This window comes from Corythoichthys intestinalis, chromosome 18 (genome assembly GCF_030265065.1).
Source record: "Corythoichthys intestinalis isolate RoL2023-P3 chromosome 18, ASM3026506v1, whole genome shotgun sequence".
NCBI lineage: Eukaryota > Metazoa > Chordata > Actinopteri > Syngnathiformes > Syngnathidae > Corythoichthys > Corythoichthys intestinalis.
The window spans coordinates 29,086,203-29,103,653 of record NC_080412.1 but is presented as its reverse complement, the minus strand read 5'-3'; the positions used below and the strand labels follow the sequence as shown (position 1 = coordinate 29,103,653).

The window sequence follows — 17,451 nt, the reverse complement described above, 5'->3', positions numbered from 1 at the left end:
GCGAAAAAATATTTGCGATTGAAAAATCTGCATATGAACACTTAATTTTTCATTGAAAAAGTTTTCTTTGATTGAAGCAATCCTTTTTGTGTTTGGGCCATATTATGATTAGGACATTTGTATCTAAATCGTTCAATCCCCCCAAAAGTTGCTTCAAATAAATATTTTCTATCAATGAAAAAATAATTTTTAAAAATATTTTTTCCTCTCTCTCTCTCTCTCTCTCTCTCTCTCTCTCTCTCTCTCTCTCTCTATATATATATATATATATATATATATATTAAATGATATGCAAAGCAAATGACTGTCTAAGATGCTCGAAAAATATTTTTGACCGATTATAAAAATGTTTTTTGTTCATTTCATTCATTTTTTGTTGCAGTTTTATTGCTTTACAACTTATATATATATATATATATATATATATATATATATATATATATATATATATATATATAAGAAAGTCAATTATATGCAGTGACTCTTTTCGGCCACCGGGGGGGGCCTGGCCCCCCCCTTAAAATCCGCTTATGGATACAAAGTATCACGATATACAGTATCACCATTTCAATATTTTGTCACACCCCTACTGGACAGGGAGCATTGTCACCCACAAAATGCAAGCCACCTCCTTAATAAAACGTGTGCCCTGATCCCAGTATTTATTTTTTATTTTTTTAAACAAACTTTATTAACAACAAATACAAATAGACAAATATAGGGCGAGACAATTCACATATAATCAACAATTTGCAACAACAAAAATAATAAATAAAAGGGTCGGGGTTATTTTCAACACAAGCTGTATTGTTTGCAATGTCTTTTGGTCCTTATAGCTTTTGGGTTCAAAGAGAAACTTAAATCGTCCAAATTTAAAGAAAAAAAAAAATTCCCAAAACATGAAAATTTGGTCTTTGATAAGTATATTTTACACAGTGAATGTGAAATTTTGCCAAAATTAAGATTCATAACATATCTTTTATCTCTTTCTAGTTTGTCAATGTTAGATAGGTCAAACAAAATATGTCTAAAAACTAATTTCAATGAGGGTTCAACTTTGGAGTTGATAAAATTATTCAAGTCAACCCAAAACACGAGATAGTTTCCTTTGCAGTTGCACAAAAAGAACATAATGTATCAATATTAATTTAAAATTTTACGATTGTTGTTTTCACAGGATAACACCTGTGAAGTATTTTGAGTGTGATTTCTTTAACTTTATTTCTCAATAGATATTTTCTAGGCAAAAGCCAAGTCTTGATCCCAGTATTTGACATAATATAAAACTCATAGCTTACGAACTTCCTCCCCAGTCTAATGGTCCCTCAATTGTCGGACATGTTTTCCCCATTCTTTGCGGTGAACATGATCTTTTGGAAATCCAAAAAAGCTCACACCACTCTCCCTGATGTAGCAACAAAAGCCTGCAGCACATTGGACTGGCGTGACGGGAAAAATAAACAAATTAATCCACAAAATCAGACGAATCTGCAGTCCTGTCATACAAGAGTATGGCTATATAGTGAAGATGTCTCTCATTGACGTCACATCCACCTTTTTCTCAATCCGAGACTGTGTCCGTATCTCATTTTCGTATAGCGGAATTAAAAAAATTGAATAAATGCTGTATATCAATCACTCCTGCACACATCCAAGAGGTCCATTTCATTCAGGAGCGTAAAATACCGCGGGTAATTCGAAATAAACATGCTTCCTTGTGTCACAGGCACTTTAATAGTTTGAAGGGGAAAAACATCAAAAGAATTTATAATCATTCCGCATCTATATTATTCAGAGGACAGTGATTTCTTCTTCTGGGTTTACCAGAAAAAGCAGCGCGTGGTGAAGGATCAGCTCGCGGGTCATCTTGAGCAGGTCGGCGTTCAGATTGTAAAAGAGAGATGGAACCAGAACCAGGGCCAGGTTGTGGGGTGACATTTTGTTGACCTGAGAGAAAGTCTGGACCCTGGTGTGGAAAAAAAAAAAAAGTATGAGGGATGTTCAGGGGTAGATTTCATTATTATCTCTTTCCCTTTACGGAAACAGTTCATAAAACATATTTGACTGACTAAAAATTTTTTTCCTTGAATTTTCTGTTCAGGTTTTTTCATATTCTATACAATTATTGGTCGGTGATTTCAAATTTGCCATCACTTGTTTTCTGTACACTTTAATTGTCTTTTTAACTACTTAAAAGGTTCAGATTTGGATTTGGCGCTGCAAAATTACATGAAAACAAGTGTATGCATTAATGCAACATTTTTTTCGTTAACCATTGTTATACAAGTTTTCAGCAGTATGTGTGACGATTCATACTTTCTTACATGTAAAAATGTCCAAATAGGGCGTTCAGAGTCGCTCGCTTATCGGAGGGGAGTTGCTGTAGCACGTGACGGTAGGCTGAGAACCTGGCACGCTCATCTGAAATGACTTTAGGCAAGGCAAAGGCAAATTTATTGATATAGCACAATTCAACACAAAGCAATTGAAAGTGCTTTACATCACATAAAGATCATAAAAATCACATTAAAATCAATAGATCGTAAAAACAAAGACAATTTACACACAAATTATTGTGTGTGTTCGAAAGTCAAATGATAGACTTCACTATCAGTTGAGGGAAAACGGGGCGCGGAGCCGTTCCGTAGGGGGCCTATTTTCAAAAACTTAAAATTCAAATATTTTCAAAACTAAAGCCGCTAGCGACCTAAAACTAAAACAGGCACCTCTCTTAGGCATATATGAGTCTCCATGAGCAGCAGCATGAAAAAATTCAAAGTCGTTCAACTCCCTCCACAGATTTTCTATGGGGTTGAGATCTGGGGACTGGCTAGGACCACTCTAGGACCTTGAAATGCTTTTTACAAAGCCACTCCATTGTTGCCCTGGCTGTGTGTTTGGGACCATTGTCACGCTGAAAGACCCAGTCACGTCTTATCTTCAATGCTCTTGCTGATGGAAGGAGATTTTCACTCAAAATCTCTCGACACATGGCCCCATTCATTCTTTCCTTTACACAGATCAGTCATCCTGGTCCCTTTGCAGAAAAACAGCCCCAAAGCATGATGTTTCCACCCCCATGCTTCACAGTGGGTATGATGTTCTTTGGATGCAATTCAGTATTCTTTTTCCTCCAAACATGATAACCTGTCTTTCTACCAAGAAGTTCTATTTTGGTTTCATCTGACCATAACACAATCTCCCAGTCCTCTTCTGGATCATACAAATGCTCTTTAGCAAACCGCAGACGGGCCTGGACGTGTACTGGCTTCAGCAGGGGGACACGTCTGGCAGTGCAGGATTTGAGTCCCTGGTGGCACATTGTGATACTGATAGTAGCCTTTGTTACTGTGGTCCCAGCTGTCTGTAGGTCATTCATTAGGTCCCCCCGTGGGGTTCTGGGATTTTTGCTCACCGTTCTTGTTATCATTTTGACGCCATGGGGTGAGATCTTGCATGGAGCCCCAGATCGAGGGAGATTATCAGTGGTCTTGTATGTCTTCTATTTTCTAATAATTGCTCCCACAGTTGATTTCTTTACACCAAGCGTTTTACCTATTGCAGATTCAGTCTTCCCAGCCTAGTGCAGGTCTACAATTTTGTCTCTGTTGTCCTTTGACAGCTCTTTGGTCTTGGCCATAGTGGAGTTTGGAGTATGACTGACTGAGATTGTGGACAGGTGTCTTTTATACCGATAATAAGTTAAAACAGGTGCCATTAGCCAGAAATTGTTTGTAGGTGACCAAATATTTATTTTCCACTCTAATTTGGAAATAAATTCTTTAAAAATCAAACAATGTGATTTACTATTTTTTTTCTCACATTCTGTCTCTCATGGTTGAGGTTTACCCATGTTGACAATTACAGGCCTCGCTAATCTCTTCAAGTAGGAGAACTTGCACAATTGGTGGTTGACTAAATACTTATTTGCCCCACTGTATTTAGGTCGAAATCCGATGTCACTATATTGCCTCAGCACGTCTTCCCGGCTACCTGGCCCTCGTCGTTTTTAGAGTGAAATGTTACACAAAATAAAACACGTAAAAGCTGATTTTTTTGTGTGTGTGTGTGTGTATGGATGTAGAAATGTCTAAATTGCTATTTTTCTGCCGAAAAAACAGGCAGTAAGCTAAAAATTACCTGATTTTTTAAATGTAAAGTTACGCTCTTGTTATTATTGTTGTTATTGGTATTATTAGATACAAAAGCCAACGTGGAGGCCTTCACAAAACAAAGAGCTTTTTAAGTTAAATATTCTTGTAAATAATTGCGTAAATCCGGAATTTTTATAGATATGAAAGTGAAACAGTCTAGATTCTTGGTTAAAAGCAAAAAATGGTCAGTTATCGTTCATTTTACGCAATTATTTCATGCTAAACTTAAGCTATTTTTTTCCCATTCATTTCAATTTTTTTCGCAACATTTCAAAGTGCATGCATAGTGCTATTTTATATAATAATTACTTGAGTCCTTGACCAAATTACTCTCGAGACACTCCTGCATGCTTGTATGCACTAAACCTTTCGTCCTGTTTCCTCCTAAATTCGGCGTTAGAAACGCAACGTATGTTTATCGCAGTGAAAGCTGCCATGACTCTCGGCCCCCTATGGGAAGCCGTGGCGCAAAGTCTGTAGGAGTTGCCTCGTCAACTGATAGTGAAGTCTGTGGTCAAACCCTTGATCACAAGTTCAAAAAAACACTACGAGAACCAGCGGCATTACCACTAATACCCACCCGCAGCTCGCATCCAGTTCTTGCGCTCACTCTCGGAGAAGAGTTGCATTTCCTGTTGACGTATGTATTGCTTGAGGGCGGCGGCGGCATCCAGTACACCTTGTTCGTCCGACTCGAGGGGAGCTGAAACCGGGGCTCTCACCAGGGCCTCCACCAGCCGGGATACTTTGGAGGCTAGGCCGCAGCGCCGGTAAACACCCTCCACCCTTAGACCTGAATCGTGTGGTACAAGTAGGTCAACACAGCTACAATAAGCAAAAGTGGACAAAATAAAAGAGGAGTATTAGAAGAAGTGGCGACCATGTTCATTGATGTGTTGAATGCACCGTTGGACAGCTAGCGGCACTAAGTCCATTTCCTTGAGTTCATCCAGCGGGTACAGAGTCTGGTTGGGCACTACGGTAGATTCTGGAGTGTTTCGATTAGCCAGAGCGTCCTGTAGGAGACTGTACCATCTTCCACAGCTTTCATGCTCATCAAAGTGCAATGAAACACGCCTGTACAAATGTAACATATCGCCAATCACATAACAAAGCCATGTGTGTTGGAGATCTGGGCCTTGTTTGCCAACTAATCTACAGTGGGGCAAATAAGTATTTAGTCAACCACTAATTGTGCAAGTTGTCCCACTTGAAAATATTAGAGAGCCCTATAATTGTCAACATGGTTAAACCTCAACCATGAGAGACAGAATGTGGAAAAAAAAATCAGAAAATCACATTTTTTGATTTTTAAATAATTTCTTTGCAAATCATGGTGGAAAATTAGTATTTGGTCAATACCAAAAGTTCATCTCAATACTTTGTTATGTACCCTTTGTTGGCAATAATGGAGGCCGAACGTTTTCTGTAACTCTTCACAAGCTTTTCACACACTTTTGCTGGTATTTTGGCCCATTCCTCCATGCAGATCTCCTCTAGGGCAGTTTTGTTTTGTGGCTGTCGTTGGGCAACACGGGCTTTCAACTCCCTCCACAGATTTTCTGTGGGGTTGAGACCTGGAGACTGGCTGGGCCACTCCAGGACCTTGAAATGCTTCTTACGAAGCCACTCCTTTGTTGCCCTGGCTGTGTGTTTGGGATCATTGTCATGCTGAAAGACCCAGCCACGTCTCATCTTCAATGCCCTTGCTGATGAAAGGAGATTTTCACTCAAAATCTCTCAATACATGGCCCCATTCATTCTTTCTTTTACACAGATCAGTCGTCCTGGTCCCTTTGCAGAAAAAGCATGATGTTTCCACCCCCATGCTTCACAGTGGGTATGGTGAGATTCAGTATTCTTTCTGCTCCAAACAAGAGAACCTGTGTTTCTACCAAAAAGTTCTATTTTGGTTTCATCTGAACATGACACATTCTTCCAGTCCTCTTCTGGATCATCCAAATGCTCTCTAGCGAACCGCAGACGGGCCTGGACATGTACTTTATTCAGCAGGGGGACACGTCTGGCAGTGCAGGATTTGAGTCCCTGGCGGCGCATTGTGTTACTGATAGTAGCCTTTGTTACTGTGGTCCCAGCTCTCTGTAGGTCATTCACTAGGTTCCCCCGTGTGGTTCTGGGATTTTTGCTCCTCGTTCTTGTTATCATTTTGACGCCACGGGGTGAGGAGGGAGTTGAAAGTCAGTGTTGCCCAACGACAGCCCCAAAACATCCCTGCTCTAGAGGAGATCTGCATGGAGGAATGGGCCAAAATACCAGCAACAGTGTGCAAAAAGCTTGTGAAAAGTTACAGAAAACGTTTGACCTCCGTTATTGCCAACAAAGGGTACATAACAAAGTATTGAGATGTACTTTTGGTATAGACCAAATACTTATTTTCCACCATGATTTGAAAATAAATTCTTTAAAAATCATACAATGTGATTTTCAGTTTTTTTTTTTCCCACATTCTGTCTCTCATGGTTGAGGTTTATCCATGTTGACAATTACAGGCCTCTGTAATATTTTCAAGTGGGAGAACTTGCACAATTAGTGGTTGACTAAATACTTATTTGCCCCACTGTAAGTCCTGTCAGGTGATCTTTGCCTGGCAGAGGGTGTCAGGCTAGTCAGATGTCATAGCTAGCGGCTGAGTCTGGTAGGTTAGTGGTCAGGTGGAATGAGATCAGTCAGTGGTCTTGTTAGCTGCTCAGAGTCTTGTTATAGGTTGTCTGAATCTTGTCAGGTGTGGTCAGTCTTGAAAGCTAGTCTTAGTTTTTGTCAGACTTGTCAGTTGGTACAAGACCTAACAGTGGTCAGGTTTCTCGTCCCCATGCAACAGACCACAACTCGTGTATTTAAGTACACACTCACCTTTGTCCCAGTACCATGGTGAGGATGTCTTCAGATGGAAGCATCTCTACAGAAACATAGGTTAACCTTCCTTTGGGTGTGGATCATTACGTTGGAATCGGCGCAAATACATTATAAAAGGATGGTTACCGTGGTGACTGAGTGTGCCCAGCTCCATCTTTAGCGCTTGCTTGGAGCCTCTGCGAGCTCGGTGGACGCTCACACCGTCATCCCACAGTAACAGCCAGGCCTCGGAATTGTCCGAGGCGCCGCTGTCTTCTAACACACACACTTTACTGACCCCCACCGCTCCGCATACCTCAGCGTAAGACACACCACTCGGGAGAATCACCTTAAAAAATAGGTAAAAAGGTGTCAGCTGGTTTTGTTCGGTTATGTTTATCCTGTCAGGTTTTGTTTTTAATCTCAGGTACTAGTACTTGGCAGTCTTACTTTAAGGATATGGACCAGGTGGATGAGGAGTTCGTCCTCACTCTCAGCTCCACAAATGAGCCGATTGTCCAAAGTAATCAACTCAAACTGAAAGGTTGTCCTGGAGGAAGCAACACTCATCTGAATAATTGTTCATATTGTTATTGTCACCAAAAGAGCATTTACTTGTCTTTTCGGAAAAGCGATAGAACTTCACGTAGGTCGAGAACGTCGCACGCTGCAGAGTTATTTTCCAGAGAGAACAGGAAGCGATCATCTTCTAGCTTGCCGTGAAGCTCCTCGTCCTCCTCTCCTACGCGTACAAAAGCGTGCAAACACTGATGTAAATATGTAATAATAAATGATACATAATATCTTTCACTTTTTAAAAAATACCTGAGGGGGCGGAGTTAGTTCTCTGATATACTGATTTCGGAAGGTAAGGTGGCATCTCTGTTGAAATAATAAGGAATTTGTAATATGAATTCCTGTGAGTGTATGTGGGTTTCCTGACCTGTGTACTCATTGAGTCTAAGAAGCTCGGCCTGCATAGCTTGCCCTGCTCTCTCAGCCAGCTGGATGACGGAGGGGCTCTGAGGGTCTGTTTGACACACCTTCAGAAAGGAAGTGTGTCACAGTATGTCATATGCGCATGTGTCGTTGTGTGTTACCTTTGACCCTGAACAGATCAGTGACAAAGTTTCTTCTACATCCCCACCACAAACGACCTCTCGCAGCCTCTGAAACAAAACACTCAATTTACGGCATGGACATGGAACTTGTTTTCACTTGATTGCAGGGCGTCATACCTGTTGCATCAATTCAGCAGAGGATGCAAGGGCATGTACTCGTCGGTAGCGACCCTTGCTGTATTTATCCTGGATGAACTTTGATCTGCTCTCATCAGAAGAATCTGGACCAATCTGCTCAGCAGTGGGTACCAGGGGTGCCCACACCTGATTGGCCAGGCGATTTCCATGAGCAACAAAGAGCTGTGCGAGAGGGGCGGGGTCCAAAGTCAGACGCAGACAACCACCTTTCTGGAATGGTTTATTCCATCCCTACTTACTCAACTCACCTGTATCAGTGGTTCAGTCCACACCTTGTTGTCCATCTTCAAACTGCGGACTTTGGACCGGGTGCTGCCCAGAGCTCGATGTTGCCCTGAGGAAAGGGCGTGAGCATTAGCTTGTTTGCGCTGACAACAACAGTGGAGGTGTCGCACAGGCATGATCACCTGCGCAGCTGTGACAGATGACGAGCAACAGGTTGACTGAAGCCCATTCGGGGTCGGTAGTGCCACAATCAGCGCACTGACGATTAGACGGGTTTTTCCACAGGCGCGTCGCCACCTGGCTGCAGGATAGAGCACTGCTTATGGACGAGGACAGACCCTCGAGCCAAATGGACAGATCCTTCGACGAATCAACAGACAGACTATTTGTGGGGGACAGGGAAAAGAGAGAGAGGAGGAATTAAATAAAGGCCACACAAAAACGAATGCATCTCACACTCACAACTGATTAGCACAAACTCACTTCTGAATCTCTACCTAAAATTTCTCTACAGAAGTTGGCTCAAAATAGAATGACAAGGCAAGCCTCATGCATACTTGAAGGTCTTGAATGGTGTGGTGAGGGTCAAGGAATGTTTTCCTGTGGTTCGGACTGTGGCCAGATTGAGGGGAATGCTGTAACAGGCCACACCCAGCTGGTAGCTGTCTTTATTCTGGTAAATCCAGAAGTCATGACCCCAGATGGCCGCATAGAAGCGGCTCTTGGGGTCCTTGACCGTGATCGATCCGTGGATGTCCGGAGCATCCGGACTGGGCTGACCTCGAGTCGCTAGCAGAGACTGGACCCAACCGTCCTGAACATCTGCAAAAGTAGATTGGAGTTTTTTTGTAGAGGATACTAATGAAATTAAGGTTGAGTCACACCAAAAACATGAAATTTGCTATTAGTTACAGTGGTGCAAATAAGTATTTAGTCAACCACGAATTGTGCAAGTTCTCCCACTTGAAAATATTAGAGAGGCCTGTAATTGTCAACATGGGTAAACCTCAACCATGAGAGACAGAATGTGGAAAAAAAACCAGAAAATCACATTGTTTGTGTTCTTCGGATGCCATTCACTATTCTTTCGCCTCCAAACACGAAACCTGTGTTTCTACCAAAAAGTTCTCTTTTGGTTTCATCTGACCATAACACATTCTCACAGTCGTCTTCTGGAACATCCAAATGCTCTCTAGCAAACCGCAGACGGGCCTGGACGTGTACTGGCTTCAGCAGGGGGACACGTCTGGCAGTGCAGGATTTGAGTCCCTGGCGACGCATTGTGTTACTGATAATAGCCTTTGTTACTGTGGTCCCAGCTCTCTGTAGGTCATTCACTAGGTCCCCCCTGTGTGGTTCTGGGATTTTTGCTCACCATTCTTGTTATTATTTCTACAGCACGGGGTGAGATCGTGCATGGAGCCCCAGATCGAGGGAGATTATCTGTGGTCTTGTATGTCTTCTATTTTCTAATAATTGCTCCCGCAGTTGATTTTTTTACACCAAGCGTTTTACCTATTGCAGATTCAGTCTTCCCGGCCTGGTGCAGGTCTATAATTTTGTCTCTGGTGTCCTTCGACAGCTCTTTGGTCTTGGCCATGGTGGAGTTTGGAGTGTGACTGACTGACATTGTGTCTTTTATCCCAATATTGAGTTAAAACCGGTGCCATTAACACAGGTAACGAGTGGAACCTTGTTAGACCTGGTTAGACCTCGTTAGAAGAAGTTAGACCTCTTTGACAGCCAGAAATCTTGCTTGTTTGTAGGTGACCAAATACATATTTTCCACTCTAATTTGGAAATACATTCTTTAAAAATCAAACAATGTGATTTTCTGTTTTTTTTCCCCCACATTCTGTCTCTCATGATTGAGGTTTACAATGTTGACAATTACAGGCCTCTCTAATCTTTTCAAGTAGGAGAACTTGCACAATTGGTGGTTGACTAAATACTTATTTGCCCCGACTGTAGCTTCTTAACCAGTCAATTAATTAGTTCAAAGTTCAAAGCTTGGTCTAGCAAATGCATGTAACAATAGAGAGAAGCATATATTATTGAGTTGTATCGGACCATCACTGTGAGCCATGAAGTCATAATGTTTCTTCTTGAAGTAGATGGAAAATCTGCCTTTGTCAAGTTTTTTCACGTTTGTGATGCTGGACACATGAAAGAGAATCTCGCTGAACTGGTCCTGATGCAGAACGAGACACATAACAGTCACTCACAAAAACACACATACGTACACTTTGGAGCACACACTTACTGTCCGTTTTTTCCACAGAAACATCAACTGTCCATCCAGGGTTGCCCAATAGACATTGTGTCTAAACAATAAATCAGTCAATCAATTAATCAATCAATCTCTGTATAGATATGAAACATCTTATACCTGAAGCCCTTCCAGACATCCAACCAGCTTGCTCGGACCACCGCACTTTCTGGACCAATGTCTGGGCGTTTTCCTTTCTTTCTTGATACTCGGATGGTTGCCACTCTTCACAGTCACAATACCAATGACAAAGGCACAACATCCACAAAGCCAAAGAGAAGAAAATGACAAGAATGACAATGAAATCAACAGCCATGATGAACATTAAGGAAAACTTTCAGACTACAACCATCAAAGCAACAAGAAACACAGCAATAACACTAATATTGACATTGCTAGCGTTGATAATGCAAACAACCACCATGCTGCCAAAATATGTGTCTTTTGTGTACCTTGGCGTCTTTTGTGTGGAAGGTTTCCTACTCTTTGCTGACTGGCTAACGGGTAAAGGAAGAGGCAGGACTGGCCGAGGAGGCGCCAGACTTGGGGAACGACTGTAATTGGCCCAACAAACAAAGCAGTATTAGTCGACTACCAGGTGAAGAATGAAGTTTGGCTCAAACTAATTGTAGTACTAAGAGTATTGCCAGCTAACGTTGCCCAAGGTGTCATACTCAGTTGAATACCAGACGTAGCAAAAGCTGTGGCAGCACTAGGTATAGCACATAGTATAGTGGCGAGTACGCACGCGATGTTGTTAGGTAGGTTGTCTATTTGGTCTCCTCTCATGGGTCCATTAGCTGTGGGTGAGGCTGGCCAATTTTGATAAACGTCCCCCTCATTGGAGGAATCAGAATCGGCATCATCGTCCCAACTTTCCACCACAGTGATGTAGAGATCCTCTTCTTCTGCTTCTGTGGAGTTTTGCGCAGGGCAGACAGAGGAAATAAGGTTTCAAGGATGAATTTGAATTATTGTAATCTCTACTCAATATTAGAGATAGAGATTTTTCTGTGGTGACTCTAGATCAGAGGTGGGCAAACTGGTCTTCGAGGACCGTAGTGGGTCCTGGTCTTTGTTCCAATTGATCCAGACAAAAACAGTTTAACGAATGAGGTTTCAGCGAAAACAAGAAGCACTTGGCTGCAATCACATTATTGCACTTGCAAAACTCCACATTGGTGAAAGGTGTCCTCTTAATCAGTCGGAACAAAAACCTGCACCCACTGCAGCCCTTTGTGGAATTATTTGCCCAGCCCTGCTCAAGATAATCCCATGAAATGTCCACTAAAATTTTTCCTGTAGAGATGTGGGAGTAATGAATGAGTACAGTGCCCTCCATAATTATTGGCACCCCTGAAAAAGATGTGTTTTTTAGCTTCTAATAATTTTTTAAAAATTCAAATAATATGGGACCTTAATGGAAAAAAGATAAAAATCCAACCTTCAATACAAGTGCATTCATTCAGTGGGGAAAAAATCACACATAAAGAAAAAGATATTTGACATCAAATAATGTGTGTCCCAATTATTAGCACCCCTGGTGTTAATATTTTGTACAACCCCCTTTTGCCAATAAAACAAGGTCTGGGGCAGAGATGGCCATGGGAGGAGCTTGATTTTGTGTCTGGTGAACCATTTCTGTGTAGATTTGGCCATACAGTGGGGAGAACAAGTATTTGATACAGTGCCATACTGTATCAAATACTTGTTCTCCCCACTGTTTGTTTAGGGTCATTGTCTTGCTGAAAGACCCAGTGACGACCCATCTTCAGCTTTCGGGCAGAGGGCAACAGATTTTGATTTAAAATGTCCTGGTATTTCAAAACATTCATGATGCCAGGCACCCTAACAAGGTTCCCAGGGCCTTTGGAAGCGAAACAGCCCCACAGCATCACTGACCCACCCCCATACTTCACAGTGGGTATGAGGTGCTTTTCAGCATGCGCATCTTTCGTGGCACGCCAGACCTACTTGGAGTGTTTGTTGCCCAAAAGCTCAATCTTGGTCTCACACAAAAATACACACGGTCCCAGGCTTCAACTGGGACCGTGAAAAAATATTAGAAGCTAAAAAACACATCTTTTTCAGGGGTGCCAATAATTATGGAGGGCACTGTAGATGATTCCGCATTCAGAATCAATCACTCATTCTCTACTCTCTCATCACTACACTGGGATTTCTTCGGTAATCTACATATACAGTAGTTGACTGAAGCGATTTGACCAGGGGTCTCCAAACCGGTACTCGAGGGCCGCTGTGGGTCCTGGTTTTTGTTCATACCGATCAAGCACAGACCTTTTAACCAATGTGGTTTCTACTAAAACAAGCAGCACTTGACTGTAATCAACTGATTACACTTATAAAACACCAGATTGGTGAAAGGGTGTGGTCGTGTTTTGTTGGAGTGAAATCCTACACCCACTGAGGCCCTATGTGGAATAGTTTGGAGACCACTGCATTAGAAGAATTGATGTTGGGGGCGTTACAACACTTCTGCTGACTTTTCTCCACCACTACCTGGTCCTGCTGGTTCAGCACGGCCCTCTATTGGCACAGTCGAGTCCACGACAACGGCATCTCGATAAGAAGAAAAACAAGAATGACTATCATGGGATAACCCCTAGCCAGAAATTGATTAGTTACTTATTTACCAGCTGGTGTCAAAGGAGGGACACCTCTGACAGATTGGGACGGCGAGTTAGCCACCATGCTAAGCATACCTCTCAAGCTGGGTATGTTTGACAAGGAGTTAACGATGGCGTCAAAGTTAACAGGTGGCTTGTCGGAGGAACTTGGCGTAAGAGCAGGGTTAGTGATGCTGGTTGCAGCCCCTGCTAAACTAGTTACGTGGCTAGCTATATTGCTAACCATACTGTGTATGGAGGGTGGGGATGATGGGTGAGGGCTGTAGGTAGAGTTGTCAACAGGAGTGACCATATATGGAATATCAGCATGTGAGCTGGCGTCTTCATCTAAAAGGTAGGAGACAATGACATCACTTAATAATTGGACGACTGCATAGAAGACTGACGCGTGGATGATTGGTATGTGTGTTTATATGAGTTAAAGTGATGAGACAAACTGGTTTGAAACCAGTTTTGTGAAAAAGTTGTCAACGTGATCTCATAGTGTTAACTCTTCTTTGAATCAAGCATTCCGTTGCGTGTGCATAATATAGTTATGTGCGTGTGTACCTGTGATTAACGGAACTCCATTCAAAGCAGTCTGATCTCTGAAATACAAGAAAATGTTTGTCAGCATGACAAGCAGGATAAACATGAATAAGTTTTTATGTGTTTGCGTATATTCATAAGTAAGGTTATGTATAATGGAGTCGTGATTATTGTTGCGACGTGTCATTGGTGAAATCGGTAGAGCTACTCTTGGCATCGGCTGGCAAAAAAAAAAAAAAAAGAAAATGTAGAATAAAGAGGAAAAATGTAATGACTCTTGTGCAGCCCAAAGTAGTGGACTAAGAGTAACTTTTTTTTCCCCTCTTCTCAAATCTACTCACATAAAAGCAAAAAGTATGGCTTAGTAAAATTACTCTCAAAAAGTTACCCAAGTAAATGTAACGGAGTACATGTAACGTGTTCCTACCGACATCTGTGTTTAACTGTTATGTATATGCTTGTGTGTTACTGTCAGCAGCTTGACAGTATGAAAGAAAATTACAATGTATGCATACAATTATCAGCTGGCAACTTAATGCAGTCCTCAATGAAAAATAATGCATTGAATAACTACAACAGTATTTTAGAATTGTTTATAAGCCCAACAACAACAAAATTGAAACATATTTGCAAACTGAGTATTCCTCTCTTACCTTAGAAAAATGGAAAACCTTTGATGCGCTGCCAATTGTGGCAGAATTGCACGCCTATCCCAACAGTTAAAGCCTCAGGTTAAGATGGTTCCCCTGTTAAGTTTTTATCTTTTTTTTTTTTTTTAACAGTTGTTTTTTATACTTGCGTCGTTATATTTCAGAATAATGACAGGGATAAAAGACAATGGTTGAACCTAGTGCTGCAACGATTAATCGATTAACTAGAGTATTCGATTAGAAAAAAAATATTCAAATTAAATTTTGCTGCTTCGAGTATTCGTTTAATTAAAGTGTCGTTGTAATGGTTTATTTTGAAAGTATTTGCATTTAGTTTTATTGATTTGGGTGGATACACTGCCTTCTAGTCTGCCTCAATTCACATGGCTGAATCCAGGTGCTCCCTGTTAAGACCAACCTAAGCTAAATTTTGTTTGAGCTAATGTTTTTTTTCAATGCATTCGTAATTTAGTTTGTTGGTATATTTAGCCTATTGTTGTGGGAATATGTGTCTGGACCATTTGTTAAGAGCATTATAAAAAAGTTAACATTTTTTAGCATTTAAACTAGCGGACTTTAGCGATGTAAGTTAGCCAATTGTTGTTTTGTTGTACATAGATCCTCATTTATTTATTTATTTTTTATAACGTTTGAGGCTCAGCTCAGGTAATTTAATTTTTCATGTTCCTTATCCGATTACTCGATTATTTGAACTAATGGTTTATCAATTAATCGACTACTGAAATAATCGATAGCTGCAGCCCTAGTTGAATCAGAAGCTTCATGAAGTTAGTCACGGTAATACTACTACTGAAACCTGGGGAAGACCCTAGACTAATTTTAGCCCGCTGTCGAAAAATGTACGCTGACAACATTTCTTTCTGAGTCACTTGCCAAAAGACTAGAAGGAATTCTCCAGTCAACTGGCAGATGTGAACATCGAAAAATGTGTGTTACTGTATGTTTGTGCATACACTTACTTGCCGTTCGGCAAAAACGTGGAACCACGGCTGTCCCTTGCATAGCGAGCTCGTGGCTTGGGGACAGGTGGGGGTGTAGTCATCTGGTGGGATTGACTCGTCATTATTAATCAATCAATGATCACCATCATAGATAATCGGTCATTGAATATGAGAATTCGAACAAAAGATTATTTCCTTAGTAACCAATGCAAATGTCATGTTAAAAGAATGTGAATGATCTGCTACGGAGCTTGTTGAAGAGTCGGAATTCAGACATTTTCTTACCGTGTCACTTCTGAGATCCTCTTATCACTTCTCTTTTCTGTGATATTTTGTATTCTTTTTCTTCTGTCCTTTTGTATTCCTGTCTTCTATGTTGTTTCTGCGACATATGTGTTTCTCCGTTTGGACGTAGGTAGAACAGTGTGTTCACATGACTGGTAGATATCGTCCAACCTGCTCAGTCACTTTGATAATCTTTTCTTCACACAACCAGTTTCACCCGCTCACATCATCCCACAAGTATGCTTGAAAACATGTGTATATACAGTATGCGTGTATGTGGATTTGTGTACATACTGTACGTGCATAATTATGAGCACTTGTTAGAGCTATTTCAAAATGGATTAAACGTTTTTTCCTCAAATTTATAAATGCAACACTACGAAGGGCAACACAGAGCTACTGTGTGTATGTAAATGAGTAAATGTGTGTGTGTGCATATACAATACAGTATATTCAAAACTGAAAATATGTGAATCTGTAGATTACAAACAGTGAACATGTGGTGGCACACTGTACTGCATCGCTACAGACTAGATACAGCTCAGTGGTTCACAACTTTTGACTATTTTCTGTCGACATCAGCAGAGGCTGCCCTATATTCGTATTTGTGTCATATAACAGTACAAATACGTATATGTAGTATTTAAAGAGTTATTAGAAGAGCTTTATGTGTTGTAGCTGTGGAAAGAAACTAACTTTATATTGAAGATACAAAGTAGAAGTAGAGACCAAGCAGATCTATTAAGTAGGTATCAACATACTTTGGCCAAAACTGTTTAATCTATATATAGAGCGGGGCAAATAAGTATTTAGTCAACCACCAATTGTGCAAGTTCTCCTACTTGAAAAGATTAGAGAGGCCTGTAATTGTCAACATAGGTAAACCTCAGCCATGAGAGACAGAATGTGGAGAAGAAAACAACAACAACAGAAAATCACATTGTATGATTGTTAAATAATTTATTTCCAAATTAGAGTGGAAAATAAGTATTTGGTCACCTACAAACAAGTAAGATTTCTGGCTGTCAAAGAGGTCTAACTTCTTCTAACGAGGTCTAACGAGGTCCCACTCGTTACCTGTATTAATGGCACCATTTTTAACTCATTATCTTTTATAAAAGACATCTGTCCACAAGCTCAGTCAGTCACACTCCAAACTCCACTATGTCCAAGACCAAAGAGCTGTCGAAGGACACCAGAGACAAAATTGTAGACCTGCACCTGGCTGGGGAAGACTGAATCTGCAATAAGTAAAACGCTTGGTGTTAAGAAATCAACTGTGGGAGCAATTATTGGAAAATGGAAGACATACAAGACCTCTGATAATCTCCCTCAGTCTGGGACTCCATGCGAGATCTCACCCCATGGCGTCAAAATGATAACAAAAACGGTGAGTAAAAATCCCAGAACCGCACGGGGGGACCTAGTGAATGACCTACAGAGAGCTAGGACCACAGTAACAAAGGCTACTATGAGTAACACAATGCGCCGCCAGATGTGTCCCCCTGGTGAAGCTAGTACACGTCCAGGCCTGTCTGCGGTTCGCTAGAGAGCATTTGGATGATCCAGAAGAGGACTGGGAGAATGTGTTATGGTCAGATGAAACCAAAATAGTAAT

At 41.2% G+C, this 17,451-nt stretch overlaps 1 protein-coding gene across 2 annotated transcripts; it reads right to left on the bottom strand.

Moving 5' to 3' along the window:
- Positions 1-1,715: 1,715 nt before the first annotated feature.
- On the bottom strand, positions 1,716-15,986 carry LOC130906082 (arf-GAP with Rho-GAP domain, ANK repeat and PH domain-containing protein 1). 2 transcript variants are annotated; one of them, XM_057820006.1, is made up of 25 exons: positions 15,834-15,986; positions 15,567-15,649; positions 13,958-13,995; positions 13,415-13,735; positions 13,281-13,340; positions 11,509-11,674; positions 11,213-11,314; positions 10,881-10,985; positions 10,755-10,815; positions 10,562-10,682; positions 9,049-9,313; positions 8,674-8,873; positions 8,515-8,600; positions 8,246-8,428; positions 8,108-8,176; positions 7,951-8,050; positions 7,833-7,889; positions 7,623-7,749; positions 7,458-7,557; positions 7,155-7,356; positions 7,026-7,071; positions 5,035-5,231; positions 4,735-4,947; positions 2,325-2,430; positions 1,716-1,966 (listed from the first exon to the last, which is right to left on the bottom strand). In XM_057820006.1, the coding sequence occupies exons 2-25, from the start codon at positions 15,647-15,649 to the stop codon at positions 1,792-1,794; spliced, it is 3,183 nt and encodes a 1,060-aa protein (XP_057675989.1). In that variant the 5' UTR covers positions 15,834-15,986; the 3' UTR covers positions 1,716-1,791. The 2 variants fall into 2 exon arrangements, with proteins under 2 accessions (XP_057675989.1, XP_057675990.1); XM_057820007.1 differs by having other exon boundaries at positions 13,484-13,735.
- Between the last annotated feature and the right edge of the window lie 1,465 nt (positions 15,987-17,451).